Source organism: Zalophus californianus, chromosome 4 (assembly GCF_009762305.2).
Source record: "Zalophus californianus isolate mZalCal1 chromosome 4, mZalCal1.pri.v2, whole genome shotgun sequence".
In the NCBI taxonomy this organism is placed as follows: Eukaryota; Metazoa; Chordata; class Mammalia; order Carnivora; family Otariidae; genus Zalophus; species Zalophus californianus.
The window spans coordinates 9,355,056-9,374,958 of NC_045598.1; the positions used below are offsets into that span (position 1 = coordinate 9,355,056).

A 19,903-nucleotide genomic window follows, 5' to 3' on the forward strand; every position below is an offset into this window, starting at 1 on the left:
CCCCAACCCATGGCTGTTGGGAGGGGCCTGGCAAAGGCGGCAAGGAACCACATACCCCAGGCACGGGCCCCAATTTCTCTCGCCATCTCTGCCCTCCTCTTCTTGCCCGCTCCACTCCTGGCGCCTGGGGACCCCGAGCAGACCGACCGTCTCTTAAAGGATGGGGTTTTGTGGTGGGGATCGGTCCCCTCCCCACTGCCAAGGACGAGGGGTCGGGGATTTCAACAAAGGAACTCGCAAAAACCATCTCTTTATTTTTCATTCCTGCCATTCAACCAGTTTGCACAAGCTGAGGATGGGTGGATTTCGGAAAGGAGAGCATCTGGGTATAGACCCTCTGGCAACAGTCTAGGCACACTGCTAAGGCTGGTTAGACTCGAGAAGCAATTTAACAATAAACTCTACAGAATTAGAAATGTATCAAAGTGTCAAGGTGGCTGCTGGCTGGTTTCTCGCCTCCCCATGGGGGTCAGAGTTACACCCGTCAGTCCTGTGCAAAGGTCCTGGGGCTGGCCTGGGGGGGGGCACCCGGATTCTTCCTGGGGCCAGGAGCAGTCCTGCTCACCCAGCAGAAGTGTGCCAAGGGACAGGCGCGTGGGTGTGTGCCCAGCACCGTGGCCCCCTCAGGTTCCGTGGCTTGCGAGCGTGTCTCTGCATCCGGCCTTTATGTCCGCCCTTTGAAAGTGTTCATGCAGGTGTAGGTTCCTGAGAATTTGTAGATCTCCTCCAGTGCAGCCTGTGGGAGTATGCTGGGGGAGTGGGGGTGGAGGGGGAGGAAGGAAGATGGTTAGTAGGGGCGCCAGTGGCCAGGTCACCGTTGGCCACGGAGGACCACGCAGTAGAGCAATGGTTCCCGTAAACCGCGCCGCACCCCCAACCGCCCTCCATGGAGGAAGGGCTTTCAAGTGAGTGGATAGACAATGTTTCCAAGGTAAAGGTGGGTGGTAGAAACAAACTTTCAAAGCCACATTCTTAGCATTTTGGGGCCAACAGATATCTGAGAGAGCAATTAACTCCACGTGCTGCTTATTCAACAAATATTTGCTGTGTGGGACCGAGGAGTTAGGTACTGCCGTCACCTCCTCCAGGGAAACTTCCCAGACTCACCCCCAGGCCTCTCCTCGGGCTCCCCCACAGCCCCTCTGCTTCCCCAGTGGGCCCTGCGGTGTCCTTGCTGTTTGCTTGTCAGGCCCATGCTTGCCTCGGAGGGAGATACTTCGTCTCTGATCCAAGCCCCACACGCAGGGCTCAGTCCGTTTGTTAAATGGGAAGACCCCGGCCTTGGTGAAGGATGGGAAGGGCTCTGGAAGGCTCCCTGGGGTGTGGGTGGCTCTAGAGTTGAGCTTGTAAAGATTTTTCTTGGGACGGTGAAAAGGGGGTACCGTGCAGGGGCTGGGAAGGGGGTGGCCTCTGTTTCCTGTGGAAAGTAGTGGGGGACAGAAGAGGGAATGTAGGCTGGGGGCTTACTGTGGGAAACACTGACATGTTCTAGACAAACCAGCTTTTCTCTAGAATGTTCAGAAAGGCTTCTGAGACGCTCCCTGCGGTGGAGGGTGGCAGTCTCTACTCTCCTAGGGGCTCACAGAGGCAGCAAGGAGCATCTCAGAGCAACAGTCAGGACGGCCTAAGGGACGCCAAGATGTGGCCCAAATGCCCCCAGGTGCCCCCTGCCGCTGACACCCTTCAGGTGTCTCTGAAAGAGCTATGAGTTTGGGCTGATTGATGTGTCCCCTCCGTGAGGAGGTCCCCATGCCTGCAGTTGGAGCAGCTCCTCAGCTGTAGACACACAGCCAGAGGGGAACCGGTTTCCTGGGCCTTGATATCTCATGAAGGCACCTGGGTCCTTCACTTCCTGAAAAGGCCTTTCAGGTCAGAGGGGTCCAGTCAGCTGGGGGCTGGGGGCAGGAGACGAGGCCCAGAGGAGCCAGGAGTCCACGGTCACGGGGCTCCAGCGTCCAAGCTCTCCCTGAAGCAGCAGGTTTAGGTGGACACCTGGAATGGCCGCCCATTCAGGGCAGGGCTGGGAGGGGCAGGGTGTGCTGCTCAGAGTCTAGAGAGTTCTAGGAAATGTGATGCTGGGCCGATTCTGAAGGAGGATGATCTCCTCTTTAAAGCCTACCTCCTGGTACATCCCACCTGACAGCCCTGGAGCGTTTCTGGGAATCTCAAACATTGAGATCCCTCTTTTCCCCCCATTAGATTGAACTTCCTGGACCTCGGGGCTAAGTACTAGTCTCTGCAACGGTGGTTCTCAAAGTGTGGCCCAGGAACCCTCAGGGGGTACCTGAAACCTCTTCAGGGGTCAAACTTTTTTTGTAATAACACTAAGGCGTATTTGCCTCCATACGTCTCTCTCCCACATGCAGCTGAGTTTTCTGGAAGCGAGGTGACATGTGATATCATAACCGATTAAAATCAGAAGCAGATCTAAGCATCCAATTGTCTACAATTAAGTCAGGCAATAAAGAACTTTGCAAAAATCAAAACAATGCCATTCCTCCTACTACTTTTATTTTTGGTGGAAAATACACTTTTTATATAAATATCATATTTATGTCAACAAAGGATGGAAATGGATTTATTACTGCTGTTTATAAATGAATAAGTATTTTAAATATAAACAAATACATAAATCTTGTAAAACTTTTTCCATTTTAATTTCTCATATGGTAACTGATAACAGATACAACTCACATAAAAAAGCAGGGGGCTTCGGGTTCCTCTAATTTTTAAGATTGTACAGGAGTCCTGAGACCCACAAGTTTCAGAACTGCGGCTCTATCCTAAGTGTAGGAAATCCCTGGCACACAGACCACCTCTGTTCGCTCTCGTGCCCACGGCAGACATGACTAATCTATCACACGCATCCTTTCTCCTGCCTGCCGCCCCCTCCCCACCCGGGTTCCCCAGCAGAAGGGGAAATGGCCAGCGTGAGCCTGCCTCGGAGCTGCCCTTCCCCACCCCCCAGCCCTTACCTTTTCAAGATAATGAGGGCATGCATGGTCCACGGGAGGAGGAGCAGGGCCTGATTGAGCTGCACGGCTTCCACCGTCCTCCGGGCCACCATCTCGGGCTTCAGCGGCGGGAAGAGGTTGGGGAACCTGACGCAGGAAGAAACGACAGGGGATTCTTCTAGAGAAACCAGTGTTTCTGCTGACCACCTCCGTGGCTAACAAATCTGGCCCATCCTTCTGGTGTCTGCTCTTTGGGAGACTTGAGTCCCTTTAGAAGGTTCTGCCCACCCCCCCACCTGCTGCCCCAGAAGGGGTGGGAGTCCCCCCTTCCTTTTCTCCCCAGTGAGTCTCCCCTTGAGAATGGAGATCTTGTAGCCCATCCCCTGGGACCCATTCTCCAAAATGCTTCCCAGGGATCCTTTATCTAAAATGTCACTCTGATCATGGCGCTGCCTGGCCCAGACCCTCCCAGAGCTCCCAGTGCCCTGCACCGCCTTCCTCCTTGTGGGCCCCGCTCACCCACCGCCTGACCCCTCGCCCTTATCACTCTGCTCCAGCAATCCTGGCCAGCCTTTCTGTTCTTGCCACTTAAACTCTTTGCTGGCTCAGGGCCTTTCACCAGCTGTCCCCTCAGAGAGGGTTCTCGGCCCGTCCCCTCGGGGTGGCCTCTGATCTCCTCCCCCTGCTAATTCCCTTGACTGCATTGGCTGCCTCTAGAATGGCCTTGCTTGTCTGCTTGTCTCCTTGCTCATGGCCTGTCTCCCCGCCTCGGACTGTGCATTTCACAAGGGCAGAGGTCTGGTCAGTCTTGCTCTCTGTTCTATCCCCTCTGTGCAGAGTCTGGTACATAGTGGGTGCTCAATCAATGCTCACCGAACGGATGGACACCGAACAACCTGCTGCTCCCCAAATGTGTCCTGCTTGCCCTGTCTGGAGGCAGGGGTCTACGGGAACTCTGCCCAGCTTGCTGCTTCCCTCGCTGATTCATTGATTCACTGACTGAGCCATCCAAACATTGACAGAGTGCTTTCCATGGGGTTGGTAAATGAACCACTGAATACAAGAAATGCCAGGGAGCTTTCTCATGCTTGTTCAGTTGTTCAGAGGCCTCCGACCGGAGACCCACACATCTCCCTAAGTGCCAGGCCCGTGCTAAATGCATCAGGAGCCGTTTGCTCCAATTTATAGGGAAGGAAGCTGAGGCTTTGGGGGAGATTAAGGGGGGCGGGGGGCTAAGGGCTCAAGCCAGGCCAGCATGGGCCCCAGGCCAAAGCTCTGTCCTCGCCCTCCCTCACAGCTTGTCCCATCCCTCTTGGGCCTGTAGGCACAGGGCTGACCTCGATCCCACAGAGGGCCTGTGTGCCGTTCGGACCCCAGGAGCACTTAGGGCAGTAAGTCACTCAGAGCTGATGTTACCTGGAGCAAAGGCAACTCTTGGGACCCAAGCATGGGCTGGGTTGGCCTCAGAGAACCCGTGGGTGTCCCCCCCGACCCCATTCCCCGCCAGGGGCTTCCTTCGCTATCCCAACATGCAGCCAAGATGCTCACAGCCCTGCGATCTAGAAGGGCAGCCACTGGGAGCCTGCAGAGCTGAATGCGCTGAGGCCACTCACAGAGGCCGGGACAGACACCGCGGACAGTCTGGTTTTCCAGCCCCGACCTGGGCCAGTCCTGCTCGCTACTTGGGGGAAGGGAAGACAGGATGGAGAGGCCAAGTTCTGTGGGTTCAGGGGGGCCCTTCCTAGTAAGACCCCTGCAGGAGAAGCTGACAGAGGATGCCAGCGTGCCCTCTGGAGGGTCCTTCTTTCCTTCTTGGTGGGTGGGATGGGTACACAGGGAACAGGCAGAGCCTTTACCCCCACGGAGGCAGCCCAGACTTGTGGAAGAAGCATGTTCAGCCGATTTCCCTCTGTGTGGCCCTGGGCAAGTAACTTCGCTCCTCTGAGCCTCAGTTCCCACGTCTGTGAAATGGGAACAAGAGCGCTCTCACGAGGCTGCTGAGGGCCAAATGCAGCTGCGTTTATAAAGTAGCTGTTGTGGCTGGAACATAGAACAAGATCAGTAAATAGCGATTTGCAGACAAGAGCTCCCACCTCTACGACTCGCTCCTGCCAGAAAGCCCATCAGTTTTTTCATGGTTGGGGAGGAAGCCAATGTTTTTCTTTTTCTTCTTCTTTTTTTCTTTTAAGAAATGGGAGTTGGTTAAACACCAATCACCCCTTTATGACTCTCCCCACAGTGTGCGCAGATGTGCTCAGCCGCACATCCACAGGTAACTAACCTTCACCTGGTGCGTACTACTTGCCAGGCAGGCTAGTGGATTCCCACCTCGGGGCTCATCTAACCTGTGAAGCAGGGGGTACATTACCAATCCCTTCTTAGAGATGAAACCAAGGCACAGAAGAGCTAAAGTAACTTGTCCAAGGTCACACAGAGCTGGGGTTTGGCCCGAGGCTGTGTGGGCCCCCACTCGGAACCACTGTAGAAAGGTGGCTTGGGGGAACCTCGCATTTCCTTAATGCGCTGGAGAGGAGGCTGCCAGAAGGTGAGACAGGCACCCTGCCAGAGGTCTGCTGATATCCCGCCCACTTCCATGTTCTGGAGCCCAGCGCAAACCCTGGATTGCCCCTGCTGCATTTACAGAGCACCTCCCGTGTGCCCAGATGAAAAGAAGCCAAACCAAGAGGAGATGGGGGTGGGGGGGAAGCCAACACGGAACATTAACTGTCATTAATCCAACCTCCTCCACGTACGGAATCTACAGTGCTTGGCACGTGAGTCGGGTGGAAATTTCAGTGGCGCGCGGAAGGTATGATCTGTGAGGAAGGTTAATCACCTACGCCTTCTTGGAGATGCTCACTGTCGGTAAAGACAGGTATGTGCCAGGCTTTGCACCAGAACCTTCTGTGTGTTACTTCGATCCCTTCTCATGAGCCCCTGAGGGAAAAATGATTTCCACTCTTTTACAGGGGAGCAAAGTACGGCTCAGAGAGGTAGCAAAACTGGCTCAAGATTTTGCAAGTGCAGAGATGCGGGGGTGTCACCAAACCACTCTCGATACTAACAGTTCGGGGGGACTGAGGGATCCCCATATGGTCTGCTCTCTGCGAAAGGTCCTCCACTGGCCGACTCATTCGATTCCCACCAGGACCCTCCACGTCATCCTCGTTTTTGGAAGAAGCTGATGTATATAATTTGGAAGGCAAATCTATAATTGTATGCCATGTTGCAAAAAGCAAGGAAAGTAGCTGTTGGGTAAGCCCGCATTTTCATTTACCTATGACTTTATGCCCCTTCACAACCCCACATCACTATAGTGCCAATTATTGGGCATGTACTATATACACACGTGGGGTTGCGTGCCAGGTCCCATTTTATCCTTATCACAGAACCCTAGGTGTGGACACCCTTCTCATCCCATTTTTTTTTCTTTTTCCTTCTTTCTTTTTTTTTTTTAGAGTGAGCGAGCAAGCTGGGGGGAGGGGAAAGGGGCAGAGGCAGAGGGATAGAATCTTAAGCAGGCTCCACACCCAGGATGGAGCCCGATGTGGGGCTCGATCTCATGACGCTGAGATCATGAACTGAGCAGAAATCAAGAGTCGGATGCTTAACCGATTGAGCCACCCAGATGCCCCTCTCATCATCCCATTTTATAGATGAGCAATGGAGGCTGCAGTGGGGACTAATTGGACCCAGGGTCACAGGGGACATTACAGGTATAGGTGAGTTGGCACCAAAGCATGAGCTCTAAACCAAGGGTTCCCAATCCCTTTGATTTAACTGGCCTGGAGGAGAGGTGGTTGGGCTTCAGTATTTCTTTAAATTGAGCTATAATTTGCATACAATAAAAAGGCATAAATCTTTAGGGTATAGCATGATTACTTTTTACCTACGTAACCGCCATTCAGATCAGGAAGAGAGAACATTTTTAAAAGCCTAGAAAGTTCCCTTGTGCCTCCTCCCAAGCTATGTCCCCAGCCCTCCAGGGACGGCCACTGCGCTGACTTCTATTGCCATGGCCTGGCTCTAGAGCTTCATACGGTGCCTTCATGCAGAAGGCACTCTTGGGCATCTGGCTTCTTTTGCTCCACATAAGACTTTTGAGATTCATCTGTGCTGTTCATGGATGAACACTCTGTTCTCTTTTGATAGTTGGGGAATATTCCGCAGCACCCATGCATATAGAACTGATACTTTATAAAAGTCCCCTGACCCAAGAAGCAGGACCCTGAAGCACTACGGTAACCCACTGCCCTGCAGATGGAGAATCGGGTCTGAGACTACAAAGCCAAAGATAAAGGGCGCCGGAGATAGTTTTCACTGTCAGCTCTCCACGCGCGTACGCCGCTTGGCCCTGGTCCGATCTGCTGGGGGCCGTGGCGGGGGGCGGGTGGAGGGCTGGGGGGTGAGGGTGGGGAGGTGAGTCCCCCGCTCACTCACCTGACCCTCATGCCCTGGAACATCTCGGTGCTGGTGTGGAAGGGCAGCACGGTGGTGGCGCTGACTCCAGGACAGTCCAGCAGCCCCAGGGTGAGGCTTTCCATGAAGGCGAAGGCCGAGGCTTTGGACGTGCAGTAGTCAATGGCGCCGGGGATGGCGGAGAGTGCCAGCACGGAGTTGAGACACACAATGTGGCCATTCTGCAGCTCCAGCATCCGCGGCAAGAAGGCCTTGGTGGTCTGAGGGTGGGCGGGAGGTCAGTGTAGGGCCTCCAGCAGCCCCTCTAAACTTCTTCGGGGGAGAATGGGCCACCCCGGGGCACACGCGCCCCGCCGATGATGAGCTCTCCTAGGACGGGAGGGGAGGGGAGGGGGCCGAGGCCTGTCCGCTGCAGGGCCCTGACCACCACATTCCTGTACGTCCACATGCCCCGGCCCCGGTGACCCTTTCCCCACGCCCAGACGGCACCCGGGAGGGAAGGAACGGGTCACTGTCACACCCGGGGCTGGCTGTGGCCCGGGACAGCCCTTACCCAGAACTGGCCCAGGGTGTTGATGTGCTGTGACTTGAGAAGGGCGTCATCGTCACTGTCCATGAGGCTCTTCCCGTGGACCACAGCAGCATTGTTCACCAGGATGGTGATATCGCCCACCTGCGGGCAAGGGGGCCAGGGGGCCGTTAGGGCACAGGGACCTGCCCCCTCAACACTGGCTGTGTGCCGCTGGACAGCCACATCGTCTCTCCAGACATCAACCTGGATTTGTGAGACAGGGCTGCCAGCCATCCCGGGGTCGATCTGAGGGTCCGAAAGACTTTATAGTACACAGCAGGTTTGTAATCAACGGGGTTATTGTTACATAAAAGCAGTTAACATTCACCATGTGCCAGATACCAAACAGGGTGGTTTTTGCTCCCTTAGAGCTCCACTGAGACATTCAGTGTAAACAGATGGCTGGAGTTAGGACAAGGATTTTCCCAGACAGCAATGGGACATTTGCCCCCCAAGCTCTAGGACAGAAACTCACAAGGTCTAAACTTCCAAAGAGGGCAACAGGGGATTACTCCTGTTATGCAATCAACCCACACCCCTTATCCCCGCCCCGAGTAGCACACACATGCACACACACGCTCACGCACACACAGCAGGGTCCAGCTTCCCAGGAGAGTCCCCAAAGATGCCCCGGAAACAGCCATTCTGCCATTAGCAATGCTCTTTCCCAGGCCAGGTGCGACTGATCTCTTTGGCTGGCATTCTCCTGGGTGTAGCCGAGCTCAGGACAGACCCTTCTAGGCCACTGACCTTCTCCCGGACAGCTTTGGCCGTCTGGTACACCTCCTCCCGGTTGCCCACATCACAGATGAAGTAGTGGCACTCGGTGCCCATCTGCCGAATCTCCTCCGTCGTCTCCTTCAGGCATTTCTCAGTCCGGCCCCAGAGGACGATCTGGAAGGAGAGGATGACAGAACTGATAAGTGGTCACTGGGTAAGCCGTTGTGATTCAGTGATTGGCATCAGAAATTCAGCACTCTGCCCGAGTAATGGGCAAGTGAAGTAACTGGCCTCCCTGATTGCATCCAAAGAGCATGTGCAAAAGCACATGGACAATAGGCTTTTCTAAAGGGATAAAGCCTATTCTGAAAGGAACGAGTAGTTTCTGAGCCCATTTATGACCGATCGATTGATGTGTTATTTACAAGTCCCTCTTAGACGTTGCTTTCCATAGGATGCCCTCTGCCAGCTCGATTCCAGAAGCCACAGCAGAACTCCTTCTCTACGGTGTTCTGGAATGCTCTCAGGAACATTAGAGCTAGAGCCAGGTTTATGAGCACCAGCCACCAGAAGGGACTGGAAGGTCCTGGCCGTGAGGCCCACGGAGGCGAAATGAGGCTCCCCACCTCGCTGCGGGCCCCCTGGGAAGGAGGGCGTGAGGAGAGGCACCAGGCTTCTATGGAGCAGGAGATGCTGCCGTCCCTACCGGTAATGAATGTGGAACCCGCCACACCAGGAGGAGACCCTGGTAGGGCTGATAAATGGATTCCTAACGGGGTGGGACAAATTTATGAATGGCTGGCCATAAAAGGCTCAGAAGAGAAGCCTGGCTAATTCTCAACCTTGACCTAAGTAAGAACAACCCACCTACCTCCCCATGACATGAGAGAGAGGCCCCTGTTGGTAAAAGGGCCTGAAGCTGGGGAACTAAGAATCCTCAGTGCAGAGGGACAGAGGGGAGCCTGGGAGGCTCAGTCAGTTAAGCATCCAACTCTTGATTTTGGCTCGGGTCATGATCTTGGGGTCGAGAGATAGAGTCCCAAGTTGGCTTGCACTCAGCACGGAGTCTGCTTGTCCCTCTCTCTCTCTCTCTCTCTCTCTCTATCTGAAATAAATAAATAAAATCTCAAAAAAAAAAAAAAAAGGAAGAGACAAGGTTTTCTTAGGGATTAGTCTAATGGGTTTCTATTTTTGTTTCTTCTTTCTTTCTAAAATTATCAATGAGGGGCGCCTGGGTGGCTCAGTCGTTAAGGGTCTGCCTTCGGCTCAGGTCATGATCCCACATCGGGCTCCCTGCTCCCCGGGAAGCCTGCTTCTCCCTCTCCCACGCCCCCTGCTTGTGTTCCCTCTCTCCCTGTGTCTCTCTCTGTCAAAAAAACAAAACAAAACAAAACAAAACAAAAAAACAAAAAAACTCCCTCTTGGTGAGATTCATTAAAAAAATAAATAAATAAAATAAAATTATCAATGAAATTCCTCCTTGAAGGGCACCTGGGTGGCTCAGGGTCCTGGGATCAAGCCCCACGTCAGGCTCCCTGCTCAGTGGGGAGTCTGCTTCTCTCCCTCCATCTCCCTCTGTCCCTCCCCCTACTTATGCTCGCTCTCTGTCTTTCTCAAATAAATAAAATCTTAAAAAAAAAATAAATTCCTCCTTGAAAAATAAAACTCAACATGAAACCCAGTGTGTGAAATGAGGGAAAGGAAGAAATTACATGTCCAACTGCATATTTTCTTCCTCTAGAAACAACTAATGAGAAGGGAAAAGCTGTGTTGGGCAGGCAAACATTTTCAAGTGGGAGTTACAGACGTGGCCCCAATTACACCAGCCCAGAATCCAATGGATTTCTCCAGTCTGCTTTGTGACACAGGAGGAGGAAAAGTCACACAGACAAGTAGTTGGAGGTGGGAACAGTTTATCAGCTGTGCACCTTAAAATCTCAGAACTTTTACTTAAGCGGAAAGGGCCCCAAAAGGGTGTAACTGGCAGGATACACACAAGAGCTGGGGGTCTCCGATGGATTTGCTTTTTTAATTAGAGTTTTTAAAACTTCCGAAATAATTTCAAAAAGAAAATAAAAGCATTTTTTTCAACTCCTGAAACATCCCTGGGAAAGCCTGGTTTGAAGACCCCACCTCGTCCGAGCACTTTGTTTCTTGCAATTGAAGTCTTAAAATACAGGAAGGGTTTTAGAAGGAAGGATTCCATCCGTGGCTCTCCATGACCACAAAAGTCCATCAGCGGCAAACAGACTGCAATTAGGGAGGCTCCAAGGAACACTTTCTTGTCTGTTGAACTAAAAACAGACTAAGAATATGCTCCCCCAGGAGAGGCAGGGAGATTCACTTCAGGAAGAAGAAAACAAACATCTGTTGTAGGCAGGCAATTGGGTGTAAGCATCCTCCGCTCCACCAAACCTCACCCTTGCCTTGTGGTCATTGTCACCCAGTTTCCTTCCATCCTCTCTTGTTACCCCCCCTGTCTGTCCAGCCTTCCTTCCTTCCTTCCTTCTACTCACTCTCTCCCATCATCTATCTACCCTTCCACCTAATTTCTGACTATGTCAGCCTGAGGTGAGGGTGATCCTTGGCCTCCTTTCTCCTGCTCCGGTCCCTGCCCCAACTGTATCCTACCTCCAGCTCCTATGGGGAAGAGGACCACGGGGCTTGCACAGGCCCCTGGGGTCTGGCAGAAGGCAATGCCTCTGGGGACTGTGAGAATTTCTGGACAAGTGGAGAGAGAGGGGGAAGCTTAAAGCTGGCATGGGGTGTTGGCAGGTGCAGGGGTCCTAGGAGCACAAGTGATCACCTCAGAAGGTCTGGAGCAGCGGCACGGATAGGGTGCCCTTCGTTCTGGGAACCTTAGGTTGCTTCTCGGCACAAGCAGGTATGCGTGGGATTCCAGCAGAAGGGGCACAAAGGGCCCAGGGGCTCCTGACCGGATTAACTAACTCTTCCTGACCCCCCAGTTCTCAGAGAGGGCAAGGAGTGTAGAGCACAAATCCCCCTACCCCTGGTCTGCCCAGAAAACCAGGAGCCAGGAAACCAGGGAGGCCAGGACTGTCTACATGGCTGGAAGAACACCCTGAAGAGGGAAAGGGGCTGGAGTAAGGGGGTAAAATGAAAGCTGGGTCCCCTCGTCTACCATGGGCAGGGGATACACCCAGGCAGGACCCCCAGGTTTGACCATTTCCTTTTCGGGGTCTGTGGGGGATGCCGTGGGGGGCTGGCTTCCTCACGCTCTGTGCTCAGAGCCCCCACCTCTGCCCAGGCACTAGGACAGGTTTGCTTTCTGCCCACCCCACCCCAAGCCCACTGGGCTGGGAGCCCCCTGCGGGCCTCAAGTCTGACTTGTTCATCGCCGTATTCCAGTGCCCGGGAACGCACGGGCTGTTTGCTGAGTGAATGAATGTCTGGGGCCACACGTGGGACGGGCTGGGAGGAGGTTCAAGGCTGAGAGCATCCCATCTTCCTTGACGGAGCCATTTAGGGTCCCAGAACCTTCCACACAGAGTCTGCTTGGACCAAGATTTCAGTGAGATCCAGATTTCCCCAGAGTCTCAAAACTGTCCTGGGGCTGAGCTGTGAGAGACAGAGTCAAGTCAGAAGATCGGACCCTTGAAAGGCGGCAAGGGGTCAGTCTCAGGTGAAAATGAGCCTCCGGCCTGTGCGTGCCTGCCTCGCTGGGTGGCCCAGGGCTGGTGTTCCGGGAATGGGAGGTGCGGGAGAGAGCGGAGGGAACAAACGGCTGGAGCTGCTCCTGCCACTGTCCCTTCCTGGCTTCTCCTCCTCCGGTCCCCTGCCCAGACCCCTCTGAGGACCCAGAGGCACCGAGCAGGGAACCGGCAGGTTCAGCCCAACAGGCCTGCCCCTGTGGTGCCTGTCCAGGGTCACCCGTGGGTGACCTGGGCAGCCGACAGGACAAGAGTCCCCCACCCAGCACCAGAACGAGGGAGAGGACGGGCAGGCAGGCGGCAGGGGTCCGAGGAGTGTGGGATGAGCAGCCTGAGGAGGGGACAGATTTGTGAAGTCCTTACTTTACCTCAAAAGCTCAGGGTGGCTTCCCATCCGCGGCCTCCCTGCCCCTCTGGGGGAAACAGTTAGCTCCCGTCCTTCGGGCTGCGTGGCTGGCCTACGTGCAGGGAAGGGGAGCAAGACCTCCAGCCTCCCAGGGGCGGTGGGCCCACACTGTCTGCCTCAGGCAGCCAGCGTTCCAGTGATGGAGGGCAGTGACTGGGCGAGAAAACCACCCGGCACAAATTACGGCGAGTGGGGTAAAGAGTAAGTGGGGAGAACCTCATTTAAATTTGGGGATCGATGAGGTGGCTATGTTATGTCCATTGTACAGATGACAAAACTGCGGCCCAGAGAGGCTAAGCAACTTGTCTGAGGTCGCACAGCAACTAAGGGACAGCGCTGGGATTTGAACCAAGTTTTCTCACCAGCATTCACTCTCTCCCAGTAGGAGAAAAGCCATTGCCTCCTGGAGACAAAGAGCTGAGAAAATAAGCACAGCCTCTTGATATACCCTCATCTGCAGCTGTTAGAATGATGAGTGTTCACGACGCAGGAAAAGGCTGACGGATCTAACATTGGGGAAAAAAAGACTGCAGCCTTGTCCATATAGGATAATCTCAACTCTAAAAACATAACAGGTTTTTTTTTTTTAAGATGATATGTATTTATTTGAGAGAGAGAGAGTGGGTGGGGAGGGGTAAGCAAGCAGACTCCACTCCCCTCCCCTGCTGAGCAGGGAGACAGATGCGGGGCTCGATCCCACGGCCCAGGGATCATGACCTGAGCTGAAATCAAGAGGCACATGCTTAACCGATTGGGCCACCCAGGCGCCCCTAAAAGCCTACCAGGTTAATGGAAGCCGCCAGGCTATGGAAGAGCAGGGGTTGTCTCGGGTGGGATCGTGGCTGATTGTGGTTTGCTTCTTTATGCCTGGGTGTACTGAGAAACTACCTCTAAAGGACGGCGACCGTTATTTATGATCTTAAGAAAGGAAGGCAGCAGAAAAACTTCCACACACGTCGTCCCCCAAACAGCTCCTTCACACACAGGTAACTCAGCACTGCGGGTCCCAGCCCTGCTTGCTCCCCAGCCCCCAGGTGCTGCCTCTCGGGAGCTCCCCTCCATCGTGAGGTGGCTGTCTATTTGGATCTCTCTCCCCATCGTTGTGTGAACGAGCGAGGAAGCTCCCAGAGGTTCCACAGTTAGGGTTTACGCCCACGCCTCACACATTGCACTTGGCCCCAAGTGCACTGTCGTCACCATCTCCCTTTTAGATCCTGTCTCTTGGAGGGCAGGGAATAAATCTCACTCATTCTGAGTTCCCTGTGACCCTACCCAGTGCCCAGCACAGGCTGTTTTTCTCTGTTTTAAAGGCTACTGTGGACTCCTGTACATCCCACAGAACCCTGCTTGAATGCCCCCTCAGTTCTGAAGCTTCTCTGGTTATTCCTTCCGTCCTCCCTACAATAACAGTGCCATTATACAGCAGCTAACATCTAGTGAGCGCTTTCCGCAGGCTGGGTACATCCATGTGTTTTTTTCCTTTCATCCTTACCATTCCATGAGTGGGTAGAGTTATTCTGTTCAGAGGAGGCTCAGGCGGGTAAAATGACTCGCCCAAGGTCACACCACTTAGGAGCAGTGGTGCAGTGTGACTTGGGACACACATTCCCAGCTGCCAACACTAACCTTTGTTCGTGGATATCCCAGCCTCCCCTGGGAAAGCCTTCCTTTCTTGTAACCTTAGTATCCAGCATGGGCCTGCCACAGAGTACAAGCTAGCTAACACTGTCACGTGGCGTTGGCCCGGGGAGGTCTCTAGAAAAATCTGCTGACCAGAGAACAGTGAGTGACTCTACTCCACCCAGCCTGGCCTTCTTTGCCCAAAGGGGCTTGCATGAGTGCCTGGACTTGGCATTCATTGGTGGAGCTCAGCTGCAGAGCACAGTTCCCCCCTGCCCCCCCCCCCCCCCGTGACGTGAGCTGGGTGGTCTCTGGGTGGGTCCCAGGAGGAGCATCTGTTTATAATTGGGAGCCCCGGAAAGATCCAAGTCCCTGGGAAGGTCGTTAGCAGAACAGCTCATGTCTCGTGGGCTCCATGTCTTGGAGCAAAGTGGTGCTGAGTTGGCTTCTCAGAAGGAAGAAGATACGCCCCCAGAGACCACGAACCATGGCAGGGTGGTGGGGGGAAGGTCATGATTTGGAGGGTGCACAGCTCTCCTCCACTCTGAGCACCTCCAGTGGGAGAACATTAATAAGAATCCAGCCTTGTGGACAGATGACAACGAGCAAACACCAAAACTCAGTGTGCCCAGGAAGGGGTGGGTGAGCGGTGTACAGGGGTGCGGGCAGGTAATGCTGAGAGCGTGGACACGTACTCTCCAGTGTAAGTTAAATTTTGAGTTTCCCCTTCTTTCCTAGTCCTGTCCATGTCCAAAAAGAGATCCTCTACCTTTTGAGTAGAATGACCTAGAACACAGGCTCAGGAGCCAGACTGGTTGGGCTCAATTCTCTGATCTACCACTCAGGAGTCACACGAACTTAGCAAACTCATGGAGCCTCTCTATAAATTAAGGTTATTCATTTCAAAGGGTGGCTTGGAAGATGCAGAAAGGACATGATAAATGCTGGCTATTCTTCGTATTAATCCAAGAACAGAAATAGGTCCCCCCTTGCTCGCAGAAGATCCCACTACCCCCCCATAAAAATGGAGTCACGGGGTGACAGTTGACTGAAAGACCCGAACCGGGACTCCGCTGCCTTGTTTCTAGCCACAGCCTTAACTGGGGCAGAACCACAGGATCTTAGAGACCCCTCCATTTCCATCCTTCCAGCTGACTTAGAAGACACTCCTTTGTCCTCACCCCTGGCCCACGAAGGTGGAGACCATCATCAATACTGTCCAACCTCAGAGTGGGCTGCAGGGCATCCTGTAGGAAGGTTTCCCAGGAGAGGTTTTTATGCTGTGCTCTGGGAACCCTGGGGAATCTAGTGAGGAGCCCCGAGGGCTGTTGAGGGGTGGGAGGCTTGGTAGACAGGGTCCCAGCCCCATCCTACTGGCCATCCAGAGCAGGGGCAGGTTTTTAAAGAAAATATTTATTTATTTATTTCCATCCATCCATCCATCCATCCATCCATCCATCCATCCATCCATTCATTCATTCTGGTGCGGGGGAGGGAGAAAGAGTCTTAAGCAGACTCCCTGCTGAGTGTGGAGCCTAACACAGGGCAGTATCCCACGACCTTGAGATCAGAACCTGAGCGGAAACCAAGAGTCGGGCGGGTGCTTAACCGACTGCACCACCCAGGTGCCCCAAGAGCAGCGGCGCTTTTTTTTTTTTAAGATTTTTTAATTTATTCATTTGAGAGAGAGAGTAAGGAGAGCACAAGCAGGGGAAAGGGTCAGAGCAAGAGGGAGAAGCAGGCTCCCTGCTGAGCAGGGTGCCCAATGCGGGGCTCGATCCCAGGACCCTGAGATCATGACCTGAGCCGGAGGCAGACGCTTCACCGACTGAGCCACCCAGGCGCCCCAGTTGGGACACTTTTATTAGTTTTCTAGAACAGCTATTTCTACAAAGATTCTGTTGCTAAAAATAAAATAAAGTTTGAATGCTAGCGCTCTGGATCCTTAGCTCTTTCTTCTCCAGGACAGAAGCTTTTTCTCTAGGAATGAACCCCAGTTTCTGCCTCTAGCTCCCACCCATTGGGAGTACCAGCTGGTCCACCCACACACGCCGCCAGCCTACCAGCCCTTCTTCCAAAGGCAACACTTCAAAATCAATGACAGTGATGGGATACCTCCTCGAGACATTCTGGACTTTCTAACCTTTCCACCTTCCCTTCCCGGAGCCCCGTTTCCACACTCCACACATCCCTGTCCGTACGCTGCCCTCAGGTTCATTACCCATGTCCTACCACGGATGCCTGACCCCAGCGGGTCAGAGGTGGCAAAAGCACCGGGCCTCTTTGCCAGGCACTTGGGCTAGAGTTGGCTCCCCCTTCCCGTCCCTGCACTGCCGAGCTGCCCGAGTGACGGGCAGGACAGGCTTGAGCTGCCTTCGTTCCCTGTTCCGGCCTGCCGAGAATGTTCTGGCTCCCACTGGCTCGCTGTTGGAGAGGACCGTTACGGAGCTCCTCAAATGAGATCAGGCAGCAACTGTCTTCCTCCTGCGAGTCCCTGACCACAGCCTGGACAGAGACTTCCTCCCTGCAACGTGCCGCCTGGGACTGGCCCTTGGGCACGGCCGGGATAACCATGAGCGTCATGCGGGACACCCGCTGCAGGCTCTCACCTAGTCCTCTGACAGCTCTAGGAGGGAGGGACTGTGCCCGTTCCAGGCACTTGAGATGGAGTGCTCACAGCTGCCCTGCGGGTGTGTAACAGCTTGACTTGCGTCCCCCAAGAAGATACGTCCAATTCCTGATCCCTGATACCCATGCATTTGGAAAAAGCATCTTTGCAGATGTAATTAAGTTAAGGATCTTGAGATGAGATCACCCTGGATTAGGGTGGACCCTAAAATCTAATGACAGGTGTCCTTCGAAGAGACAGAAGAGACACACACAGAGAAAAGAGGAGACTCCTCCCAGGCAGCAGCCACAGAAGCGTGGTCCTGGAGAAAGGAAGGAAGGGAGTCTAAGCCACCTTGGGGCTGGTGGAGTGGAGCCCCCAGGAGAGGATGGTAGCACGGACGGGTGGAGGTAGAGTCCAACTACACAGTGCCCTTGGCCACTAGGACCAAGAACATGCGTCTGATCCATAGATAATATGCGGCCATTGGAGGATTTTTTTTTTTTAAGAGCCGTTTTAGGTTCATAGCAAAACTGAGCAAAAGATACAGAGATTTACCCCCTGCACCCACTCCTGCACAGCCTCCCCATTACCAACATCCCCTCCCAGAGTGGTAGACTTGTTACAGCCGATGAGCCCGCACCGACACATCCCAATCACCCAAGGTCCATAGTTGACATTAGGGCTCGCTGCTGGTGGTGTACATTCTGGGGGTTTGGACAAATGTATAATGACATCTTATCCACCACCGCAGTCTCATACAGAACAGTTTCAACTGCCCTCAGAAGCCTCTGTGCTCCACCTGTTCATCCTTCCCTCCTTCCAACCCCTGGCAACAACTGACCCTTTTAAGGTCTCCGTAGTTTGGCCTTTTCCAGAATGTCATATGGTTGGAATCACAGTATATAGAGACTTTTCAGATTGGCTTCTTTCACTTAGTAATATATATTTAGGGTGCCTCCATGTCTTTTCATGGCTTGACAGCTCAGTTCTTCTCAGTGCTGAATAATATCTCATTGTTTGAATGTTTCGGTTATTTATCCATTCGCCTACTGGAGGGCATCTTGGGGGCAAGTTTTGGCAGTTATGAATAAAGATGCCATAACATCCTTGTGTACGTCCTTGCTTTTTTACTTTCCAGATCTCTCCCAGTCCCTGGGACACACATCACCCTCCATGACAGAAGTCTTATGTCCCTGAAGATAGAGGGTGCCCCCCCCCAACCCCATACTTCCCACCTGCCAAGAGCCATGTCTCCAGCAACTATTCGGAAACCAAATGTGACAATTGGGAGTCCCCATCTCATCCCAGGGTGTGATTCTTGCGAATCTTTCTGGTTCCAGGACCACTGGGAAAACCCTCCAGGGAAACTACCTCAAAGGCCGACTCTACAGAAGAGCAGACAACTTTTCCCTTCCAGCAAGAAACTCAAGAGCTGATGCTCCTTTTCACAACATTCACAGCCTATGAGCCTGGCCCAAGGGCTCCACCTCCTTCTGTCTACCCTTAGACCACACTTGGCAAAACCTGGGGGTGGGCAAACTCGAGCCAGAGGTGTTAGCTGAAGCCCCATGACCTTTGCCTCAGTCCCTCCCTCTGGACCTCCTGGTAGAGAAGAACACCACCTAACCTTGAGGTGCAGGGACTGGGAAGGGGTGGGGGGAGGAGAGCCAGCGGTTACAGGCCACTCTATAGCACGGTGTCCATCTTCAGTAGCACCAGCCTGAGAGATGGGACCAGAAGTGCAGTGCATGGATGAAGCCCAGACCAAGTAACTCACGCAGGGTGCAAAACCACAAGTTTCAAAGCAACGCTTCAACCTAGACCCCAAAGCCAAGCTTCTTCACTGCTCCCTGTCCTGACTCACGCACTCACGCACTCACACGTTCAAGGGGGATTACTGAGTGGTGACTACGCGCCAGGCAGTGTTGGAAGCAGGACATAAATTCATCGCATTCTCCTGGCGTTTGTTTTCATGTGTGTATGGGGAAGACAGGGACAATGAACCTGGGAACAAACTGACTATGTAACATGTATAAAGGTGACCGAAAGTGCATGGGAGGAACAGGAAGCTTTGTAGGGGGGCTGGATGGAATGATCATGGGGTAGGAAGCAGGGGACACGGAAACCCTCTCTGGTAGGGTAACATCTGGGCAGACCTGAGGGAAGTGAAGGAGGGAACGATGCAGACATCTGGGGAAAAAATATTCCAGGCAGAGGGAACAGCTAGTGCAAAGGCCCTGGGGTGGGAATGAGCTCAGGGTGTTGGGGGAGGTCCAGGGACAGAGCTGAGTGGGAGACATGAAGCTGGGGACTGTAGCTGGGAGGGGTGTGGGGGCTGTGAATTCTATTCCCAGTGAGAACAGAAGCCCTTCAGAGGGTTGTGACCAGAGAGATGACAGCCTCTGACTTGGACTTTGGAACCAGTTCTGACTGCCCGACTGGGGGGTTTGGAATGAGGGTGGGAACCAGAGCAGAGGAGCGGGGCGGAGTGGGCAAGCAAGTGACGGATGAGCTAGTTGGAGGACCCCACCTGGGGCAGCTGGGTAGAGCCCATGGAAGAGGAGGGGTGCAGGACTGCGCTGCCAGAGGAAGAGGGGTTCCAAGAGGCCCCCAAAGGGTTTGGCCTGAGGAAATGGGAGAACGGTTGTCATGCCCTGAGCCCCTGAGCCTCCCTCTCCAGGAAAGGTTGGCTTTGGCAAGTCCCAGGTATGGAGGAAGAGAAAGATCCTGACTCGGATCCCCAGGTCCCTTCTACTCCAAGAACACTCGGCTTAAGCAAAGTGAGGGGGAGGGGTGGCGGTGAGCGAGGGAACAGTTCCAGGTGGCAAGGGCAGCCTCCCCAGGAAGGGGGTGCCTGGATGCCAGCCAAGCAGGCCAGCTACCCACCTAGGGCGCTGGTAAACACACCAGTTCCAATAACAAAGCGCCGGC

At 53.7% G+C, this 19,903-nt stretch overlaps 1 protein-coding gene across 7 annotated transcripts in view; it reads right to left on the reverse strand.

Annotated features, from left to right (window-relative positions):
* Nucleotides 1-234: 234 nt before the first annotated feature.
* DHRS3 (dehydrogenase/reductase 3) overlaps nucleotides 235-19,903 on the reverse strand; it is a 38,529-nt gene continuing 18,860 nt past the window's right edge. For 5 of the 7 annotated variants that reach the window (XM_027614390.2, XM_035727207.1, XM_027614364.2 and 2 more), the window contains 6 exons: nucleotides 8,695-8,838; nucleotides 7,927-8,046; nucleotides 7,395-7,633; nucleotides 4,811-4,994; nucleotides 2,976-3,101; nucleotides 235-749 (listed from right to left, as the gene is read on the reverse strand). In XM_027614390.2, coding sequence (XP_027470191.1) covers nucleotides 624-749; nucleotides 2,976-3,101; nucleotides 4,811-4,994; nucleotides 7,395-7,633; nucleotides 7,927-8,046; nucleotides 8,695-8,778 — 879 coding nt within the window. In that variant the 5' untranslated portion in view covers nucleotides 8,779-8,838 and the 3' untranslated portion in view covers nucleotides 235-623. The remainder of the gene's footprint in view (nucleotides 750-2,975; nucleotides 3,102-4,810; nucleotides 4,995-7,394; nucleotides 7,634-7,926; nucleotides 8,047-8,694; nucleotides 8,839-19,903) is intronic. The other 2 variants (XM_027614382.2, XM_027614398.2) reach the window with 1 other exon arrangement.